Source organism: Polypterus senegalus, chromosome 13 (assembly GCF_016835505.1).
Source record: "Polypterus senegalus isolate Bchr_013 chromosome 13, ASM1683550v1, whole genome shotgun sequence".
Lineage (NCBI taxonomy): Eukaryota > Metazoa > Chordata > Cladistia > Polypteriformes > Polypteridae > Polypterus > Polypterus senegalus.
Window position 1 is genome coordinate 13,182,279 of NC_053166.1, and position 23,105 is coordinate 13,205,383.

At 44.3% G+C, this 23,105-nt stretch overlaps 1 protein-coding gene across 1 annotated transcript in view; it reads right to left on the reverse strand.

Moving 5' to 3' along the window:
• Positions 1–19,328: 19,328 nt before the first annotated feature.
• Positions 19,329–23,105, reverse strand: part of cyfip2 (cytoplasmic FMR1 interacting protein 2) — a 223,132-nt gene continuing 219,355 nt past the window's right edge. Inside the window, exon 31 of the mRNA XM_039774596.1 lies at positions 19,329–21,686. Within this exon, the coding sequence (XP_039630530.1) occupies positions 21,519–21,686 (168 nt within the window). The 3' untranslated portion in view covers positions 19,329–21,518. The remainder of the gene's footprint in view (positions 21,687–23,105) is intronic.

Below are 23,105 nucleotides of genomic sequence, written 5' to 3' on the forward strand. Positions count from 1 at the left end.
CAGGCGCTGTAGGTGGGTTCTAAAACCTTCTCAACCTATTTCAGGGTTGTGGGGGTCCTCAGCAGGATCTGGCAAAATGCTGAAAACAGAGCAGGATCGGACTGCTGTCACTCTCTCACACACAAACACACACGCCCCATATTCACACACAGAGACAATTTGCATTTGCCAATTAACATAAAGTAAAAAAAAAAAGGTAATGAATTTGTTCTTTGCTTGAGCAGGTCTGGTGTTGTATTGAATCATTTAACCAATCGAGATGTGCTCCTCCGCATGTGCAGTTTACAATTACTGTAAAATAACCGTCAAAAAATAAAGTAATCAATTAAATTAGATTAAATTTAATTAGATTAATGAAAACTGACCCTGCTAAAAGTATTATTTTTCGTTCGGTCAATTAGGATCAAACGTATTCAAAGCATCTATGAAATGCCATTCACGTTTTAATGTCTGTTTTTTGTGTCCTGTGACTGAAAGCCGAACATGATTTGTTTGTGTAACCTTAGAAAATAATCGTTGGCTGAAGATAATACGATAAAAATCTTATATTTATTTTAACATTTTGATTTTTAAACATGTACATATTTGCATGTGTAGCGAATTTCGACAAAGCAGCACAAGTCGACAGAATACCGGCCGTCGTCATTTTTATGAAATGAGACTTCCAAAGCTATTCACTTATGGCATATGTTAGGTACATCAGGCAGATGTGCCATTCTGTTGGTAAGTTACAGTGATAGCATACAGATTCTCCATTCGTGGTTTCAGTGATTCGCAATTTGAAATGATTACATACAAAAAAGAGAAATCATAAAATTAATTAACCGCGTTTGCCTTCCGAACTGCATACAGCACAAATGATCTCGGTGTGCACTGTTTTTGACGTCACCTGCTCCAGTCACGCTTTCTCTCACTGTTCATGTGCTCTCGGATTATTTCCCCCAAGTAAATATTATACGGCGCTCCAAGGTGTGACGTCACGTTTCATCGTCCCACTTCAGTGCGTTCACGTGGATTTCCGGTCGGACTATCTGGAAAACTTGCGAAATCGATGTTGATTGGTTATCCATCCATCCATCCATTGTCTAACCCGCTGAATCCGAATAGGGTCACGGGGGTCTGCTGGAGCCAATCCCAGCCAACACAGGGCACAAGGCAGGAACCAATCCTGGGCAGGGTCTGAAAAAAAAACACTGTGGAAAGCAGAACAAATGTATTGAATAGATAGATAGATAGATAGATAGATAGATAGATAGATAGATAGATAGATAGATAGATAGAATTGTGCATGAAAGTTTGTGAACCCTTTAGAATTTCCTATATTTCTGCATAAATATGACCAAAAACATCAACAGATTTTCACTCAAGTCCTAAAAGTAGATAAAGAGAAACCAGTTAAACAAATGAGACAAAAATATTATACTTGGTCATTTATTTATTGAGGAAAATGATTGAATATTACATATTTATGAGTGGCAAAAGTATGTGAACATCTAGGATGATCAGTTAGTTTGAAGGTGAAATTCAAGTGTTTTCAATCAATGGGATGCCAATCAGGTGTGAGTGGGCACCTGATATTATTTAAAGAACAGGATCTATCAAAGTCTGCTCTTCACCACACATGTTTGTGGAAGTGTACCATGGCACGAACAAAGGAGATTTCTGAGGACCTCAGATAAAGAGTTGTTGATGCTCATCAGGCTGGAAAAGGTTACACAACCATCTTTAAAGAGTTTGGACTCCACCAATCCACAGTCAGACAGATTGTGTACAAATGGAGGAAATTCAAGACCATTGTTACCCTCCCCAGGAGTGGCCGACCAACAAAGATCACTTCAAGAGCAAGGCGTGTAATAGTCGGCGAGGTCACAAAGGACCCCAGGGTAACTTCTAAGCAACTGAAGGTCTCTCTCACATTGGCTAATGTTCATTTTCACGAGTCCACCATCAGGAGAACACTGAACAACAATGGTGTGCATGGCAGGGTGGCAAGGGGAAAGCCACTGCTCTCCAAAAAAAACATTGCTGCCCATCTGCAGTTTGCTAAAGATCACGTGGACAAACCAGAAGGCTATTTGAAGAATGTTTTGTGGATGGATGAGACCAAAATAGAACTTTTTGGTTTAAATGAAAAGCGTTATGTTTGGAGAAAGGAAAACACTGCATTCCAGCATAAGAACCTCATCCCATCTGTGAAACATGGTGGTGGTAGTATCATGGTTTGGGCCTGTTTTGCTGCATCTGGGCCAGGACGGCTTGCCTTCATTAATGGAACAATGAATTCTGAATTATATCAGAGAATTCTAAAGGAAAATTTCAGGACATCTGTCCACGAACTGAATATCAAGAGAAGGTGGGTCATGCAGCAAGACAACGACCCTAAGCACACAAGTCGTTCTACCAAAGAATGGTTAAAGAAGAAGAAAGTTCATGTTTTGGATTGGCCAAGTCAAAGTCCTGACCTTAATCCAGTCGAAATGTTGTGGAAGGACCTGAAGTGAGCAGTTCATGTGAGGAAACCCACCAACATCCCAGAGTTGAAGCTGTTCTGTACGGAGGAATGGGCTCAAATTCATCCAAGCCGGTGTGCAAGAATGATCAAAAGTTACCGGAAACATTTAGTTGCAGTTATTGGGGGGTCACAGCAGATACTGAAAGCAAAGGTTCACAGACTTTTGCCACTCACAAATACGTAATATTTGATCATTTTCCTTAATAAATAAATGACCAAGTATAATATTTTTGTCTCATTTGTTTAACTGGTTTCTCTTTATCTACTTTTAGGACTTGAGTGAAGATCTGATGATGTTTTAGGTCATATTTATGTAGAAATATAGAAAATTCTAAAGGGTTCACAAACTTTCAGGCACAACTGTAGATAGATATGAAAGGCACTATATGATAGATAGATAGATAGATAGATAGATAGATAGATAGATAGATAGATAGATAGATAGATAGTTTCCCACAGGGTTCCATGGGAATTGGAGTTAGGTGCAGCTTGTTGGGTCCCTCAGGCGCCGCCAGGGGGTGCTGCAGCTGGGTCTCCTGAGCCCTTATGGGCAGTGTATTCACCACACCCGGAAGTGCAGCCAGAACTCGGCAGTCAACCACCTGGAGCACTTTCTGGTGGACTATAAAAGGGGTCAGCAGCCACCACTCCAAGGGCCAGAGTAGGGAGGAGGAGGACAAAGCTTGATGGAGAGGAGTGGTAGTTAAAGGAGAAGAGTGTCATGTTTTCTCTGGTGCTTTGGGACTGTGTTGTGCCTGTGGGACATGGGGAAGACGTGCGATTGTTCCCTTCTACTGAAAAATTTCCAGTAAGTAAGGGTCCCAATCCAGGTAGTTCAATGTGTGGTGGGTGTGGCAACGCGATACCAGCGCATGCTCCCAACCAACCAACAACCTTTGTACACTCTACCCACTGCTACTTCTGATTGGATGATTAGTGAGGTCCTCGGATTGGTCGGTTGTGGCCCCTGGTGAAGACCAAGAAGATGGTTTAAATTAACTATAGAAGTCGTAAAAGCCATAACAAGTTTTACGAACATTGATTGCCACAGCTGATCCACGTCCTGTTGATAAATAGAAACACGAGGTGGCTAGCAGGGGAAGACAAATAAAGAAAGATGAAAAGACGAACGGAGGTTAAAGTGGCAGGAGAAGAAGACAGGAAGCAGGGAGAGCATAGCCGGTGTGAGAGAGAGAGAGAGAATGAGAGAGTGAGAGGGAGTGAGAGAGAGAGAGAGTGAGAGAAGAGAGAGAGAACGAGAGAGCGAGGGAGAGCGAGACAGAGAGAGTGAGACAGAGTGAGAGAGAGTGTGAGAGAGAGGGAGAGAGCGAGAGACAGAGAGAGAGAGCGAGAGAGAGAAGAGAGGTAGAGAGAACGCAGGCAGCTGGACAGTGAGCCCTAGCGGGGCTCCCACTGAGCATTTTGTGTGGAGCAGGAGTGACCGGAAGAAGGATGGCTCACTGCGGAAGACAGCAGGAGTCAGAAAGCTTGGTAGGTGGATTCTCCAGCATGAGCATCCTGTTTACTGGGGAACTCAAGTCTCCGTCTGGAGAGTGCTGAACCGAAGCCATGGATCGGGAAGCTTCCCGATCAGAAGGTAGAATGAAGGTCAGCTGCAGGTGGGGTGTCTCCCCTGGTGCAAAGCCTGGACGGGAGAAGCAGGGGAGTCACCAGTAGAAAGGCACCGGGCTGATTTTAAAAGGACAGCTTCCAGCCTTTGTATTAACCTCGTTTTTAAAGGATTTATTTTTTGCTTTTTTTTTAACCTCCACGGATTCACCTGTGTTTTATTGGATTATTTATTTAAAGATCTGTGAAGCACTGCACTATTTATTTGGACACTGTTTTGTTGTTTTGTTTTAATAAAAGCACTTTGCATGCACCATTCCCTTGCTTAGTTGTGCCTCATTGTCTAGCTCATCGGTGGTATTACCGATGGTGTCGGGTTCATTTTGAGACTACAGTTTCATCAACTCATAAAGTTTCATATGGTATCTGTTGATTACATGCTCTCAATGTGCACCCCACCTGTTACTCAGCAAAAGATAATCGAGCTCAGACTAGACTCTCCGAAGCATATCCAGTGTGATCGCATTTATAGCTTGTGACAGATGTCCAGGGACCTTGCCCCACCGGGATGCCGGATGTACGGAAATACAGGAGGGAAGGCAGTATTTTCCCTGGATCACAAGGGGGCAGCGACCCTGGGTTGTATGGAAGCCACGGAGATGGAGGATCCAACCCTATGCTCCACCGTGGCCACCGCCAGGGGGCGCCTGGATAGCCCCTGGACTTGAATATGCAGCATTTCCACCATACTTGGGAGTGCTGCCAGAAGGAGGACTGAATTACCTTGCAGCACTTCCGACACACCTGGAAGTGCTGCCGGATGTTAATTAGGGGCAACCTGCGACACATCCGGGGACTGATTAAAAGGGGCCGCCTCACTCCAATCAGGGAGCCAGAGTTGGGTCGGAGAAAGATGGAGCTTGCCAGTGAGGAGTTAGAGGTGGCTGAAGAAGACTGTTAGGAGATTGTGCACTGTATGTTTTCTTGGGGTGGTGTGGGTTGTAATAAACGTGTGTTATTGAAGACTTTATGTGTCAGCCTGTTGGTGTCCAGGTCCAACATGTCCACAAACTTCAGTGATGCGTTCCTGCAGATCATCCATAATTGTGAGTGGTGGAGGTACGTACACTCTGTCTTTCACGTAAGGAGAAAGTCACAAACAGTAATGTTCGGTGATCTCGGGGGCCACTTGAGGATCACCTGGGGCCTCATGTATAAATAGTGCATACGCACAGAAATGTTGCGTAAGAACATTTCCACGTTCAAATCGTGATATATAAAACCTAAACTTGCCGTAAAGCCACGCACGTTTCCATGGTAGCTAATACCCTGTTGTACGCAAGTTCTGCATTCGGCTTTGTAGACTGGCAGCACCCAGCGTCAAAGCAGTGCTACTGTTTCTGTGTGGTTACCCATTCTTTTTCAGATCCACATGCCTGATGCGGCTTTATAAATACAGTGAAATTAACTGCATATTGTTTATTAGTTTAATGCATCTGATTGCAATTAACCAGTAACAATATAATAGTCCACAGAATGGTCAAACTATTCTAAATACCATAACTGCTTTAGCGTTGTTACTCTCACTGCACCTTCTTCTTCTTCTTCTTCTTTCAGCTGCTCCCATTAGGGGTTTTCCATATTACTCTCACTGCACCACTCGGAGTATTTATATCACTGTATCTGAGTGGGGAATCAAAGATCTACAGAAGCTGAGAAAGAGAATTATTGGTGTACAGCATCAAGCACACGCTGTCTCAGCCATGCGCACAGTTTATTTGAACTGCTCTCATACGACAAACACTTTAGAGCCTTTCCCGTACGGACCTCGTGGTTCTGAAAGAGTTTCATCCCAAGAACTATAAACGCACTCAATCAGTCCATCAAGTGCTCCTTGTAGAACTGTCTGTACTCATAAGTAGAATCACCTCACTGTAAACGTGCACTACAGTTATAATATTGCACAACCTGAGCCACTTTATAAAGCGCATATTTACATATGATGACAAAATCATTTTTAAGGTGAAATGAAGCAAAATATGTTTATTATACAGATAAAACTTTAACTTCATTTAAATAATCTATATTGTCAATAATTAAACATGTGAGGCCACGGTGCTGCAGCGCTAGCGAGGAGCTGGCACCCCGTTCATAGATTGTTCCTGCCTCGCATTGTATTCTTGCTGGGGCTGGCATGACACTGGAAGGATAGATGGATGGAATAATTAAATCTATAATCTATGAAGATATTTCAATGTTCCTTAAAGGTTTTGAAGAATCGGCGTTCTAAGCTTACAGATGGCTTAACGTCTATTACAGAGCTGATTGTGTGGCGATTGGGTATTTGGGGAAAGAAAAGTAAGGACAGAAATTGGGGGTCAGTTCCTTTGAAAGAGACAGTACTGCTATAATAAATTATTTCATTGAAGGCTGCGCATGGTGCAGTAAGCATCTTGTGTGAGACATGAACAATCACTGCGCCACCGTGTTCCCATGTTTAATAACTCCTATCATCACGAACATTATATCACATATACATCTCAGTATTTAAATTTTTCAGAGAGCTGTAATATCATGAATGTAATGGATTCTGTGTCCTGTCGGAGGAAGAGAAAGGCCATTTAAGAAGCACGTAGTGATTCACACACTTAGAGCACATAGAAGATCAAATACAAAACAAAGCATTTAATGAGCTACTTTAGTTACGATGGGATTTGAGAAACTGATAAATTAAACAATTTTAAGATGAAGTTTATGACTTTAATGACAAAATAAACTACATGATTAATGTGGAAATTTCGAGATTAAAGTTGACATTTCGTGCTTTTTTCCTACTGTGTGCCTATTTTTTTTTGTCTGTACCCTAATAAGCTTTCATATGGCACTCGGACGGTGGGCTACGTCTCGCCTTGGATATGTGACAACTACTTTTTTATTTTGGGCACTGTGCGACTTTGTGAACTTGAGCTTGTTTATCCGACACGCCATGTCACTCGATCAACTTCCTTCTCTTGTTTATTCCACTGTTTCAACCAACAAATAGTAAGTTTTTCTTTGCCTCCACTTGGCATTCACTGAAATTCTCATACTTTCCCCCTGCTTTTCCCATTGTCTTTTCACAGAATGCTAAGCTTAAGGGCTATTTATATTGATTTGCATATTCAAAGAGACGTAATTCTGGGAGGAGTTGGGGGCGGGACAGCAGGCGCGTGCATGTGCGTTACTTTCATGCTGACCGGGATTAATGTAGTGGAGGAATGTGGAAGATGGCAAACGCACAGATTTATGCATCTGAATTTTTTTGTGCGTAAGCACATTTCCGCTTTTGTGCTTACATATTGTTATAGTGCGAATTCTACGCACGACGTTATGCATGAGGCCCCTGGTCATTTTGTCCGGCGCGACCAATCCATCTGTTTGGCAAGCGCTCGTTGAGAAAATTACAGACAGCGAGATGCCAGTGCGGTGGTGCCCCATCTTGTTGAAACAGGTAGCCCCCTTACCTCAGTAAGTTGTGGAATCAAAGGTTTCCTTAACATATCCAGGTACCTTTGGGCAGTAACGGTTTGATTCTCGAAAATAAACGGACCATACATTCTGCTCTGCTCTGCTCTGATATGGCGCAAAACACATTACATTTTGGAGAGTCACGTTCAGCCTCCTAAATGTCCCTTTCTCTGGTCACGGATGAAACCTTCCTCAACAAAATTGATATACCACTTCATAATGGACTTGTTATTAGGCGGATTCACATGAAATTTGCATCTGAAAGCACGCTGCACAGTCACAACACTTTTTGTTGTATGAAATTCCAACACATGCCAGCTGTGTTGCTGTCAGGTGTGCGCCATCTTGAATTTCACGGTCCGCTAGCGGTATAAGGAGTGCACAAAAGAATCTGCGGGGAAAAGAAGAAATGTGTTGAGTTAATGTATTATTTAGAAACATATTCCAATAAGTTTTGATTTTGTAACCATTTAAAATCAAGGAGTGTTTTTGTAGGCACCCTGTATATAGGGTTTGGTATTATCCACAGATTTTCCTCATCCACGGTGGGTCATGGAGTTTACACCTCACAGATACGAGGGGGACTATTGTATGGGGCGACAAGATTTTGAAGTCCCAAACTGGGACACTTGTGTAACATACGTGCTGCCCACACTTAAATACCATCCTCGTTGGTTTAATGTCTGCTTTATCTTATCATCATCAGGGCAGGATCAGGGTGTGGGAGAAACAAAAAAAAAACAACAACAGTCTTTCAGAAGTGAACTCATAGGAAGGACTCCTTGCAGGGGTTGATGTAGAAATGAGTAAATGGCACTGTTGCCCATTTTTGTCCGCTTCTTGGGTGACCGCGTAATGCTTTTCAAATTGAACACAAGTTCTTAATGAAGTTTTCCTCGTCAGAGTTTTGATTGCTCTATCATACGCACTGTAATGGAAGACTGATTGGGACGCCCAGGTGGTGAAATAGACATGAGAAGAGGCAGAAGGTTCCATGCCTGCATAAGGATCTGGGCCTTCAATGCCATCCGAAGAGTGCGTATGCCGGCATCCTGGCAGGATTAGATGGAAGGACATTACCTGGTTGGAAGGCCAACTTGAAGGAAAGACAGGGGGAGCTGAACTGGTCAAGCTACATGCTCCCCCAATCTAACCCTGGAATCAGCTACACCAATGGACACCCATGGGGCATGCTGGGAGTTGTAGTACCATAGAGCACACTACAGTGTGGTGTAGTGGTTAAGACTTTGGACTTCAAACCCTGAGGTTATGGGTTCAGATCCCACTACTGTGTGACCCTGCGCTAGTCACTTCACCTGCCTGCGTTCCAATTGGAAAACCAAAACAAATGGAACCAATTGTATCATAAATGCTGTAAGCCACCTTAGATGAAGGCGTCAGCCAAATAAGTAAAAGTACCACCATGGGGTGCTGCTAGGAGGTGTGCTCTGTAATTTTTGGGACATCTGACCGACCTGGAAGTACTTTTCCTGGCATCAGAAGTAATCCAGGGTCCTAGATAAAAGGAACCGCTCTGCCACATCTGGGCGAGTCGGAGTTGAGTTGGGAGGAAGAAGAACAAAACACGCCTGGAGCTGTGGAGGAGAAGAAAGAGAGGGGACAAAAAGAGGAATTGTGTATTTTGGGAAAGCCATTGTAAAGACAGTGTTGTTAATAAATTAGAACCCGGGACGTGTTTGTATGGTGGTGTCTGGGGTTTGGGGTGCTGCAGCGCCCCCTACTGGTCACAATATATTACATCCAGGGTGAGGGTGGGTTTATATGGGAGTATTGGGGTCCCCTTTGGAGTTCCATAAGCAGCGTTCTAAAAATATCGTGAGGACATTTGTCTCGACAGAGCAGTGTTTTATTAGATGGACAGCCTGTTAAAGCCAGGACATTTTGATATTCTTCAGTTATTCATCAGGATGCAGAGGCGGAAACTGGGATTGTCAGCATCATCGAGACGTCTGGCCAACCTACTAAATTACAATACAATACAATACAATTTATTTTTGTATAGCCCAAAATCAGATAAGAAGTGGTGCAATGGGCTTTAACAGGACCTGCCTCTTTGATAGCCCCCCAACCTTGACTCTCTAAGAAGACAAGGAAAAATTCCCAAAAAACCCCAGTAGGGAAAAAATGGAAGAAACCTTGAGAAAGGCAGTTCAAAGAGAGACCCCTTTCCAGGTAGGCTGGGCATGCAGTGGGCATCAAAAAAGGGGGGTTAATACAATACAATACACAGAACAGAACACAAGTAATCCTCAATTCAATATAAAAATAAAAATATTACAAGTATGGAGCAGAATTTAACAGTAGATGATATCACATACCCCGTGTCTGCGTGGGTTTCTTCCGGATGCTCCGGTTTCCTCCCAAAGTCCAAAGACATGCAGGTTAGGTGCATTGGTGACCCTAAATTGTCCCTAGTGTGTGCTTGGTGTGTGGATGTGTGCCCTGCGGTGGGCTGGCACCCTGCCCAGGGGTTGTTCCCTGTCTTGTGCCCTGTGTTAGCTGGGATTGGCTCCTGCAGACCTCCGTGACCCTGTAGTTACGAAATAGCGGGTTGGATAATGGATGGATGGATGATATCACATAATAGGATTTGGATTTGTTCAGAGTCCTGGAGACCTCAGCCAATCTGATGAAAGGACCCCTCCACCTGATGATTCCTGCGATCCTCCATCAGGGATGACTTTACCTTAGGCAGGCAAAACAACTTGGCAGATGGGCCGTGGCACCAAGTGCCACATTTGAGTACCGAGAAGAGAAACAGAATAGGTGAGGGTTAGTAGCAAATTCTAACTATCATGTTACTTATGTTTTAGTGCTAATGACTAACGAGAGAAGTGCAGTCTGTACAGTTAATTAGCAGCTCTAGTCAGGGTGTGCTAAACTGAAGTAGTGAGTCTTCAGCCGGAATTTGAAAGGTGAGAAATTACAGTGCCAGTGAAATAGTGTATCCTTTGTGATGGACGGCCGGCAGCTCAACCCAGCCAGGACGCAAAAGAATGGAAGGATGGGGGAAGGCAACTACTTTGGGACACTGCCTCCCCCAGGACGCAAGATGGTGATTTCCCTGCAGCACAGCGGTGGGATCTGGAGTTCAGCTTCACAGCCCTGCTGGGTGCTGCCAGGAGAAGCTGCAGGTAGACCGGGAAGTTTTTATTTTCTGTATTGCCCGGAAGTACTCGGAAATGCTGGCAAGTCATGTGGGAGGAAGAACGGAAGCACTTCCAGGTCAAGGATTATATAATGAACTGTTCGGAACTCAACAGAGCTTGTAGGACAGAGTCTGCTAGGAGATGTGGAGGAGAGAATTGTGTATTATCCATCCATCCATCCATTTTCTAACCCGCTGAATCTGAATACAGGGTCACGGGGGTCTGCTGGAGCCAATCCCAGCCAACACAGGGCACAAGGCAGGAACCAGTCCTGGGCAGGGTGCCAACCCACCGCAGGACACACACAAACACATCCACACACCAAGCATACACTAAGGCCAATCTAGAATCGCCAGTCCACCTATTCTGCAAGTCTTTGAACTGTGGGAGGAAACCGGAGTGCCCGGTGGAAACCCACGCAGACACGGGGAGAACATGCAAACTCCACGCAGGGAGGACCTGGGAAGCGAACCCGGGTCTCCTAAATGCAAACAACGTTGGCACATTACTACGGCCATGTGGTGCGATTACCCGAGGGATGCTCATTGTTAAGGACCCAAGTGGCTAGACCAGGCCAAGGGGACACCCACATAACACTGGACTGCGGCTGAAAGAGGATCATTTCCGGTGATGTGAGACTGGGCCGCTTGTCTGCCTGGGACGGGGTGCGAACTGGGATCCTGAACTATTTCATCGTATGGGGTGTGTATGTATGCTCCCTAACTTGACCTGCCATCTTAAAAGAGAACAAAAATACAGTCTGTGAATCATATCCATTTTTGATTTGATTTTTGAGGTGTAGTATGCTTGTCATATTAACGCACATTATAATAAAGACTCAGTGATCAGAATTATTATACGTGCGAGTCATTATTTAGCTGGAAAGGTTGCATTTCTCTGCTTGATCAAGGGTGTTGTCACTTCCTAGTTTCTCCTAAATGTTGTGTATGTTTGGGTCAGAGCTGCCATAAATATACATGGGGGGAGTATGTAGGGGTCATGATGTCACTGGAAAGGGGTGTGTGGTGCTCCTGATATCTCTGCAAAAGGTCGAAGGTCCAAGTCTTTAGAGTCCTGGTGCTCCCTGTTTTGAGACATGGATGCTATCCAGTGACCTGAGATGAAGACTGGGCTCCATCAGTGCTGTGTCATATTTGGGAAATCGCATGTCTGCCTGGGAGTGTGTTGGGTGCGTCAACACGCTATACCAGTGCACATCCCCAACCTGACCTGATTGGCTATAAAATGATTATTCTTACTATCAAGCCAATAGCACATCTACATTTTTGGGACCCTGAAGCTTCTACTGTTATGGGGGCCCCATCACAACCAGAAGAGCATTCTTGGCAACCACTGTTATCCTCTTCCCTGTCAGATCACCACAAATTATTTAAAAAATGTAGCAACTACATCTCAGATTTTGATTAAAATTGCTGTACTAAATTAGGCTATATTATTATTATTATTTTTTTTTTAATCCCTTCTCATACATTAGACACCTAAATGTCTTTAGAGTCCTGGTGCTCCCTGTTTTGAGACATGGATGCTATCCAGTGACCTGAGATGAAGACTGGGCTCCATCAGTGCTGTGTCCCTTTGGAGGGTCTTTGAGTACCACTGGTTAGACTTTTTGTTGCTCATGGAGTCCCAAATGAGGCACATGACCTGAACTGCGAGGGTGCGTCAGTTACGGCACTACGGCGCGATTACCCGAGGGTGATCCGGCTCTCAGAATCCTCATTGTGAAGGGCCCGAGCGGCTGGACCAGGCCAAGGGGAAGTCCACGTAATACTGGACTCAGCAGATAGTGGGTAATTTCTGGTGGGGTGAGACTGGACCGCCTGTCTGCCTGGGATGGGGTGCAATCCGGGATCCTGAACTATTTCATCATATGGGGTGTGTGTGTATGCTCCCCAACTTGACCTGACCTCTTAAAAGAGAACAAAAATACATATAGGGTGGTCCAGATCTAATTATGCAATTTTCATTACGCTATAACTTATTAAGTTTATTACACAGACAATCACCCAAAAAATCCCAGACCATCGAGAAGTGTGCGAACTGACGACAATAAGAATCATCTTCACGCCACACTGGAATCATCCCTGCATAAATCAAAGACATTCAGATGATCTGGATCTGCATAATTAGATCTGGACCACCCTGTACAGTCTGTGAATCATATTCAGTTTTGATTTGATTTGATTTTTGAGGTGTAGTATGCTTGTCACATTAACGCATATTATAACAACGACTCAGTGATCAGAATTATTATACGTGCGAGTCATTATTTAGCTGGAATGGTTGCATTTCTCTGCTTGATCAAGGACATCATCACTTCCTAGTTTCTCCTAAATGTTGTGTATGTTTGGGTCAGAGCTGCCATAAATATACATGGTGGGAGTATGTAGGGGTCATGATGTCGCTGGAAAGGGGTGTGTGGTGCTCCTGATATCTACAAAAGGATGAAGGTCCAAGTCTTTAGAGTCCTGGTGCTTCATTGTTTTGAGACATGGACGCTATCCAGCGACCTGAGATGAAGACTGGGCTCCATCAGTGCTGTGTCATATTTGGGAAATCGCGTGTCTGCCTGGGAGTGTGTTGTGTGCGGCAACACGCTATACCAGTGCAGATCCCCAACCTGACCTGATTGGCTATAAAATGATTATTCTTACTATCGAACCATCTACATCTACATTTTTGGGACCCTGAAGCTTCTACTAGGGCGGCACGGTGGCGCAGTGGTAGTGCTGCTGCCTCGCAGTTAGGAGACCCGGGTTCGCTTTCCGGGTCCTCCCTGCGTGGAGTTTGCATGTTCTCCCCGTGTCTGCGTGGGTTTCCTCCCACAGTCCAAAGACATGCAGGTTAGGTGGATTGGTGATTCTAAATTGGCCCTAGTGTGTGCTTGGTGTGTGGGTGTGTTTGTGTGTGTCCTGCGGTGGGTTGGCACCCTGCCCAGGATTGGTTCCTGCCTTGTGCCCTGTGTTCGCTGGGATTGGCTCCAGCAGACCCCCGTGACCCTGTATTCGGATTCAGCGGGTTAGAAAATGGATGGATGGATGGATGGATGAAGCTTCTACTGTTATGGGGGCCCCATCACAACCAGAAGAGCATTCTTGGTAACCACTGTTATCCTCTTCCCTGTCAGATCACCACAAATTATTTAAAAAATGTAGCAACTACATCTCAGATTTTGATTAAAATTGCTGTACTAAATTAGGCTATATTATTATTATTATTATTATTATTTTTTAATCCCTTCTCATACATTAGACACCTAAACTTTTTAAGGAAAGTGGGTTAAAGTCACCTCTTGGGGCCCTTCCGGGATTAAAGACCCCCCACACCTTAAGCTTCATTAGTTTCACAGCAGATCCAGCCCTGGGTCTAACCTCGTATTAAATACTGTTCAAAAAATGAAAGGAAGCCTTTTTAATGAGAGTAGGGCATCACGTCAATGACACTTGTGGGCCATTGATCTGTTAATCAGTTTTAGCTGCTTTGGTGCACTAGAGGGGCAACAATGAGACGACCCCCAAAACAGGACTGAATGGTTTAACAGGTGGAGGGAGGCCACTGACATTTTTCCCTCCTCATCTCTTTTGTCACTCGTTTTGCATTTGGCTACGGTCACTGTCAGTACTGGTAACATGAGGTCATACCTGGACCCTACAGAGCTGGCACAGGTAGACCAACTTCTGCAGGATGGCACATCAATACGTGGCATAGCCAGAAGGTTTGCTGTGTCTCCCAGCATAGTCACAAGGGCATGGAGGAGATTCCAGGAGACAGACAGGTGGTTACTCTAGGAGAGCTGGACAGGGCCCCTCGTAGAAGGTCCTTAACCCATCAACAGGACCCACTGGTATCTGCTCCTTTGGGCAAAGAGGAACGGGATGAGCACTGGCAGAGCCCACAAATGCAGGCAGGCAGGCCATTAGTGTGAATGTCTCTGACCAAACAGTCAGAAACAGACTTCATGATGGCGGCCTGAGGGCCTGACGTCCTATAGTTGCCCATGTAGTCACTGCCAGCCCAGCACCGTGCAGCTCTATTGGCATTTGCCATAGAATACCAGAATTGGCACCCTGTGCTTTTCACAGATGAGAGCAGGTTCACCCTGAGCACATAACAGACGTGAAAGGGTCTGGAGAAGCCGTGGAGAACGTTATGCTGCCTGTAACATCGTTCAGCTTGACCGGTTTGGTGGTGGGTCAGTGATGGTATTTCTAGGAAGGCATATCCTTGGAGGGACGCACAGATGTCTATAGGCTAGTCAACGGCACCTTGACTGCCATTAGGTATCGGGATGAAATCCTCGGACCTCATTGTCAGACCCTATCCTAGTGCAGTGGCTCCTGGGTTCCTCCTGGTACATGACAATGCCCGGCCTCATGTGGCTTGAGGATGAAGGAATTGATACCACTGAATGGCCCCCACGCTCACTCGCCTGACCTCAATCCAACAGAACATCTCTAGGTGGGACATTATGTTTCAGTCCATCCGATGCCTCAGACTGTCCTGGAGCTCAGTGATGCCCTGGTCAAGATCTGGGAGGAGATCCCCCAGGACACCATCTGTCATCTCTGCACGCTGAGGGGCATACAAACTACTGAGAACAATTTGGAGTTGCTGCGATGAAATTTCGGCCAAATGGACTCGCCTGCCTGCCTGCCGCATCATCAGTTTTTCCCTTTGATTTTCGGGGTGTCTTTGAATTCTGCCCTCTGTAGGTTTTTCATTTTCATTTCCATCAAACGATGTGCCATCTTTTCGTTCCTAACACATCACCATATCAGTCCATAGCAGTAAAGAGAGCCAGCAGGATTTTTGTTCCCCATTGAGATCCGATGTGTTTTCAAAAGGGTTCCTTTAAGTTTTTTTGAGCCGTGTAGATGTCCTCTTATGGGGACAAAACCCATCATCTGAAAAAAGGACACAACAGTATACCACATCATTTCACCGTTGATTAAATTCCATTTATTTCACGGAAATACGACATTTGCTTCATTTGATCCTTGAAGATTTTAAGAAAAGAGAAAAATAAGTCACGTACACAACATTATCATAAACATGACTGTTTGCCACAGAGAGAACCAGAGTAACAATAAATTCCGCCCGCCATGCTCTCCTTTAAGGGGACATGTTGCTAACTAACATGTCCAGCCTGCCCGTCACAATCCAGCAGATCGATGTAACAATAAATACAATTTATTCAACAGTTCAAACGACTATTTACTGAAACATAATACAATAAACTCAGATAAGCAGTCAGTTTCAAAAGCAAATAAATATTTTCAAAACTAAAATGATGTTACGTGACTGGTAAATGATATACAGAACAAAAAAACAAAAATAAATTGTATTCATAGAAAACAAAAACAAGCCTCGACATCAGAAATTGCCATGCATCTGCACTGTAAGTTGTAACGAAATCTAAAAACAATGACAAAAATAAAATAAATGATATACCGCTTTACAGAATGCAATGATGTATCCCTCCTGTTGGGCACCAAAAGCAGCAACGATCTGAGGAAGACAAAGGAGACCTGCCAGCAAGCAGGAGACCGCAGGGAAACCTTCATTCATTTGGGTTATCGGGGTGGGCATATTGTAGACTGTAAACCGAATTCGGTGCAAATAAAAAGAATGTATGAAGACAAACGTCAATGCTGTGGTGTAAGGAAAGTGAATCAGAGTCTGAGCATAAGGGAGCAGCAACACCAAAGCCCTATGATACAATGGTGCCCAATAGAATGAATGGTACTTAATTATGTTCTATATATATACTGCTAAATGGTGGCAGCGGTGGGATCTAAAGCTGGGGAGAGAGAGAGAGAGAGAGAGAGAGAGAGAGATGCACATTGTTTTATTTTGAGTACAAAGACATAATTTCTTTCTTGTACAGTATGGCCCTTAAAAGACAACTTGTAGCGCCCCACAGGGAGTTGACGCAGATGCAGTCCCAACCAGAGATGATACCACCAGTACAGGGGACGCACTTTTGAGGCAGTTTATCTCTGCCCAGGAGGAAGGACGAGCAACAGATGGATCAGGAACCTACAGTGTCAATTCACACAGATACAAGGAGAAGTAAACCAAGCGCAGCACTCATGGTGCCATCCCCTGGTTGTTCGTTTACGGGTCCAGGTGCCCAGAGTGTGAAAGTGTGTGACAGTGCCATTGCCAGGGGCACCATATGTTGTATATATGCTACCGACAAATTGATACAAGGAGAAGTAAACCAAGTGCAGCACCAATGGTGCCATCCCCTGGTTGTTCGGTTACGGGTCCAGGTGCCCAGAGTGTGAAAGTGTGTGACAGTGCCATTGCATGGGGCACCATATGCTGTATATATGTTACCGACAATGTGTAAAAAGCAGGCATTCTATAGAATGTGTGACATTTTTAGGCAAAGCATGACATGTCTGTGTTTTATGCTTTCCCTAGGCATTGTGTATAATACCAAGGCATTATACAGAATGACTTTCCGGTATTGCCTTTTGGCATTGCATAGAATACCTAGGAAATGTTTGATATTTGAATCGTTTCATACTTTGACATCCCATTTTCAGCATTCTATAGAACGTGCCAAGGGAGAATTTTCAATGTTCTACTGATGTGGGAAACCGAGAGCTGGGTGGCACAGTTCTTGAATGACACACACAAGAATCCATATTCAGTGTTTTAAATATAAGATATTATATATTATATTATATTATATAAGATATTATATTTACTGCTGGTACACAAAAAAAAAGCCCACACATCATGGCCATCGTGGCACACCCGTCTGCTAGGATATTCGCTGTGTCAACTTTCCCGACAATCCTCAATATCGGTGACCACCAATGTTATACAGAAGGAAGGATTTCTTAGGTTTGGTGCATTGCTCACAGAACCAGGATAACATGCTTAGTGCTTTTTTTATTTTATTTTTTTGGCAGATTGTGTAATAAGTTAACAGCAACCTCGCGCTTCTCCGAATAGTCCAACCAGAACGAAAGCAACATAACTCAAGGCTAGTATGTGACTGAATGCAACATAACCAGGTTTCCATTCCTTTGTTTAGAATGGAGGAGAAGCCACAGAAAGACCCCTGATCACTTCGACCCATATTTGACAAGCCCCACCCTTTTAGGGGGTCCATTTAAACGGATGCCTTACTGGAAGTCAGCATTCATTTGGGAGCCAACGTCAAAGGAGGACTGAGCTCCTGAACTTCTGAAATCTTGCAAATCAATACTGGCACATTGTGCCAATTTCAGTAACCTCTTTCTACAAATAGGACACTAAACCAGGATTCCTTAATTTAATGCTTAATTTATTTTACAATATATACAATACAATATCACGCATGTGTGCCTGGAGATCACCATCCTGGCTCTGCTGTGGTAAACAGTAAAATGATGGGACAAAAGGGGGCACTAACAGTGTAGCTGTTTTCTCCCTTTCTACTCGCAGTTCCGAGAAGCCACCAGGGGAGGGCAGCTGATCTGACCAAAATGCTCAGAGATGGCCCTCCGTGCCCTTCCGGGAGGATGCTATACAAAAAAAAAAAAAATGACAGCCCCCAAATGAGGTCAACTGCTTTTTGGACCGTGCTGCCAACTCCTACACTAGTTCTGAACCTCTCGAAGAGAAACTCTTTTTTGGTTGAACTGGACAACTAACTGCCATCAAGCACAGATTTTATTTGTCTGATTGAGCCAATTAGATGGGCACAGTGACCCAACATTTCAAAGTGAGTCATGTAATTCTATCCACCTGGATATGTATATAGAAACAGTATATGCTGTATGTGTGTGTGTCTATATATATATATATATATATATATATATATATATATATATATATACAGTTTATCTTGTCACACACATGCGATTGGGAGACAGCTGAAAGGCCTTAAGAATATTACTACCATGCCAGACCAGGGGGTGGCAAGCTGCACCAACTCTCTGTCTCAATCTTCTGTAGACCATCCACAGGAAATCTCAGTAGGTCCCGGCGCCAGTGATGACATCACGTCCGGTATCGGCACCCAATGACATCATTTCCTGTCTCGGGCTTTAAAGCCGCCATCTTTTCATTTTACAATCAGTTCTGTTTTGGACTCAAACCTCACAACCAATTTAACCCATTTGCAGCCAAGGCACAAAATACAAGTGGCTGCCCCAAACCTTTTTTGATGTCTGTGGTGTCTGCTTTTGTGACTATATATATATCTATATACTGTATATATATTCATCCATCCATCCATTTTCCAACCTGCTGAATCCAAACACAGGGTCAAATCCCAGGCAGCCAACACAGGGCACAAGGCAGGAACCAATCCATGGCAAGGCGTCAACCCACCGCAGGACACACACACTAGGGCCAATTTAGGATCGCCAATCCACCTTTTCTGCATGTCTTTGGACTGTGGGAGGAAATCGACGCAGACACGGGGAGAGAACATGCAAACTCCATGTAGGGAGGACCCGGGAAGCAAACCTACCACTGCGCCACTGTACTGCCCATATATATATATACCTATACCTATATACCTACACAGTATATATATATATATATATATATATATATATATATATATATATATATATATATATATATATATATATATACATATATACAGTACATACACTTCTGCCTTAAAACTACAAGCCCAGGGTTTGTGTCCCAGGTCTTCCCTGCTAAATTGGCCCTAGTGTGTTTTTGGTGTGTGGCTGTGTGTTCACCCTGTGATAGACTGGCACCCGGTGACCTGCTGATTTTGAGCCGCTGGATATGTCAATGGGGGTGACACGGGGTACAGAGGTGACTGCTGCTGCCTGACAGCTCGAGGACACTGGTTCAGTTCCCAGCCTGCTCACTAAGGATGTACAGCTTGAATGTTCTCCCTGTGTGTGTATGTGTGTGTGTGTGTGTCAGGGGGTTCATCCAGGTACCTTCAGTTTTTTACTTCATCTAACGTTTGTGGTGACTTTACATTGGGTTGGGGTCTGCAAGCCTTCTGCCATTCTGGTGGCCCACCAAGTACTGGATAAACCTCTCATCAACCCTGCAATGCTGCAAGTGAGTTACAAAATGGAGGAAGGGTTCATTTAAACATTAAGCCTTTAAAGATGTTACATTGATTTATGATCATTTATCGGGCTGATGCCTTTATCCAAGAAGAGTTACGACATCTGAGATACGACTGGTTCCATTTCTTTTGTTTTTGCAGTGGGAGCATAGGCAGGTCAAGTGATTTGCACACGATCACACACTGGTGTCAGTAGTGGGATCTGATCCCACAACCTCACTACGCCGCCCTGCCTCGTGCAAAGTTAGCCATCTAAAAATTTAAATGTGGGAGAAAAGCAGTGTGAACGATCGATACATCAGTTTTCTACGATTATTATCAGTAGAGAGTTAAACGGAGCGGAAGCACAAGCTGATGGCAATGCCACAGGAACCAGGACACCAGTTCAATTCACACCGAGCAGGCGTCAAGTCACTCCAATTGTCTTTGGGATGTAGAAAGAAACTGGAGAACTTGGAAGCAAAGCCCACTGTGACACATAAATGCACAGGCATTGCCAATTTAGAGTGTCTGGCCCACCAGTACCAGGGTGGAGGGCAGGAAACAAAGCCAAATGTCACAGGGTGAACTCAAAGACGCGTCCAACCATTGAGAAAATGGTCTTCAATCTCACATTAGCACGGTCACTCAGCGGGCACCTGGCAGAAATTGACTCTGCATCACCAGACCACCCCTCGGTCTCCCTGTTGTAGTCCTTGTTGACTGGCCTCCATCATTAAATGTGCTATTGATACCACCATCAGCAACAGAGAGTTTTCTTACCTTCTGATCCTTCCAAGACAATAATCTTTCCATCAAGGTTGACAGAAGAAAGCCGCTGCCGCCATCTCCATGGGAGAGCATGCTGTGGGCAGGGTGTGCAGTTTTAAATTCTTGTCTCTCATGTGTGGTACACGAGTGTGTGGGAGACGTGCAAATGTAAGAATTGCACAGACCGGTAGACACCTAACCGTAATTTTAAAAATGAAAATCGCTCTCAGTCGAATTAGGTGACTATCCCAGCTCAAGGTAACATCAGTTTTCACATTTCAACATACATCTAAGACTACGTTTTAATTCTCACCTGCATATTTTCAGGAAAGCGGAAACATTTTTTACTGCACATAAATGCCAAACCCTACGCTAACCGACACCCGTCTGTATACAGAAAACTGGCTGCTAAAGGCATTTTTAAGGCAGCATGAGACGAGTGCAGAGCGGGAAAGACAAGGTGCTTGCGTTCTCCTATAATGCTTGTCTTACAACAAAAGACTTTGAAATGGTGGAGTAGTTGATAACATCATCGAAGCTCGTTTACATCGAGTAAACTCGAGTCAATGTGGGGGTAAAGAAACGAGGCGGTGCACGAGTCAACTTAGGAATGAACAGACTTTACCATGAATCAACTGCAGGCCCACCAGCAGGTAACATCCAAACCAAAGAAGTGACTTAGCGTTGGCTTTTTATGCCGGATTTTTGCCCACCGCCTCCAGATCCAGTGTAAACTTTTGGAATGTATTTAACAGGTGCATGCGTAATTCAAACTAAACATCTTGATCGACCACGCAAGGCAAACAGGCCCACGTCATCAGCCGGTGTGCGCAGGGCAAATGCAGAACTCCGATGCCAGCTTTCAGAAAAACCCGGTGCAGTCAGTCGATGATCCACAGGAGCGCTGGGTGCTCGGTGCCACGTCTCAGCAGGTGGTGGCCAGCGACTGGTGAATCGGAGGCTGGAAGCAGCGCACATGCTCCACCGTCGAGCTGTCCGTCTCCACCGCTTTCATGTACTTGTTCAGGATGGCAAAGATCTCATTGTTTAAAATTTGGTACTTTCTGATCCTGTCTGCCATCTTCTTCAGTGGCTGAAAAGGAAACAGAAAAATGACATAAATAAACAGAATCAATGTCCGAATAATTCAGGGAATCAAATGCAAGGAAAATGAAAAGAAGGAGCTGCTACAGTTGTCTGTAAAGAGCGTTCACCTCCTTTGGATGTTTTCACCTACGCAATCTCCCTTGTTGAGTTAAAGCACTACAAGGCTTCGTGAATGTGGCTGTTTGCCGATTTATAGATTTAGAAACACACCAATCGGTTAGTAAAGGGTGGAAGTGAACTTGGCGCAAGGGCCACATTTGGAAAAGTGTCCAGCTGCAGTCAGGACAGTTTTAGGCCTTCAACAGATCCGAGCACTTGTGACACTGTGAGACCCGGAACCTGTTTATATTCACGTGGGAAGCACGACAATGTTTATTTTCTCTTTCTTCCTTTGGTGAGCGCTGAAAGGAAAAGTGTACAAAAACAAGCCCCATACACTGGAACAATTACAGCGAAACACTCAAGAGGAAACTGCAGCCCTACACCCCTACGACGCTTACATGTGGATAACCCGTTTGGCAATATGGAGTGGCGTATCGATGTGTGTTTGCAAGAAGAAGGTGACCGTTTCCAATACCGAATGTGAGCGGATCGTTTACACATCTATCAAGGTATGATATTATTATAGGTATGATAAATATATTTATTTATTTTGTTTCTGTCGCTTCCTCCTTTTAACATATAAAGCCTTAAACGGCAAAGGTCCGGCTTACTTGTCTGAACTTATCATGACTTACAAACCAGAGCGCGCGTGTTGAGATCTCAAGATGCCGGTCTGCTTAGGATTCCAAGGATTAATAAAATAACAGTGGGAGGTCGAGCTTTTAGTTACAGGGCCCCTAAACTGTGCAATGGTCTGCTTGCCACTATAAGAGATGCCCCTTCGGTCTCAGCTCGGCTGAAGACTCACAACTTCAGTTTAGGACACCCTGACTAGAGCTGCTGATTAACTGTACAGACTGCATCTCTGTTGTTAGTCATTAGCACTAAAACAAAAGTAATATGAGAGTTAGAATTTGTTACTAACCCTCACCTATTCTGTTTCTCTTCTTGGTACTCAAATGTGGCACTTGGTGCCACGGCCCACCTGCCAAGTTCTTTTGCTTGCCTAAGATAAAGTCACCTCTGATGGTAGATCACAGGAATCATGGGGTAGAGGGGTCCTTTCATTGGATTAGTTGGCTCAGCACTATCCCAGCTGTGCAATAGCCAATGGGGGGAGGCAGCTTGATGGCCCAGTTTGAACAAATCCAAATCGTATTATGGGATATCATCTTCTGCTCTGTACTTGTAATATTTCTGTTCCACTATTGTATTGTATTGTATTGAGGATTACTTGTGTTCTGTTCTGTGTATTGTATTGTGTTGTACTGACCCCCTTCTTTTTGACACCTGCTGCACACCC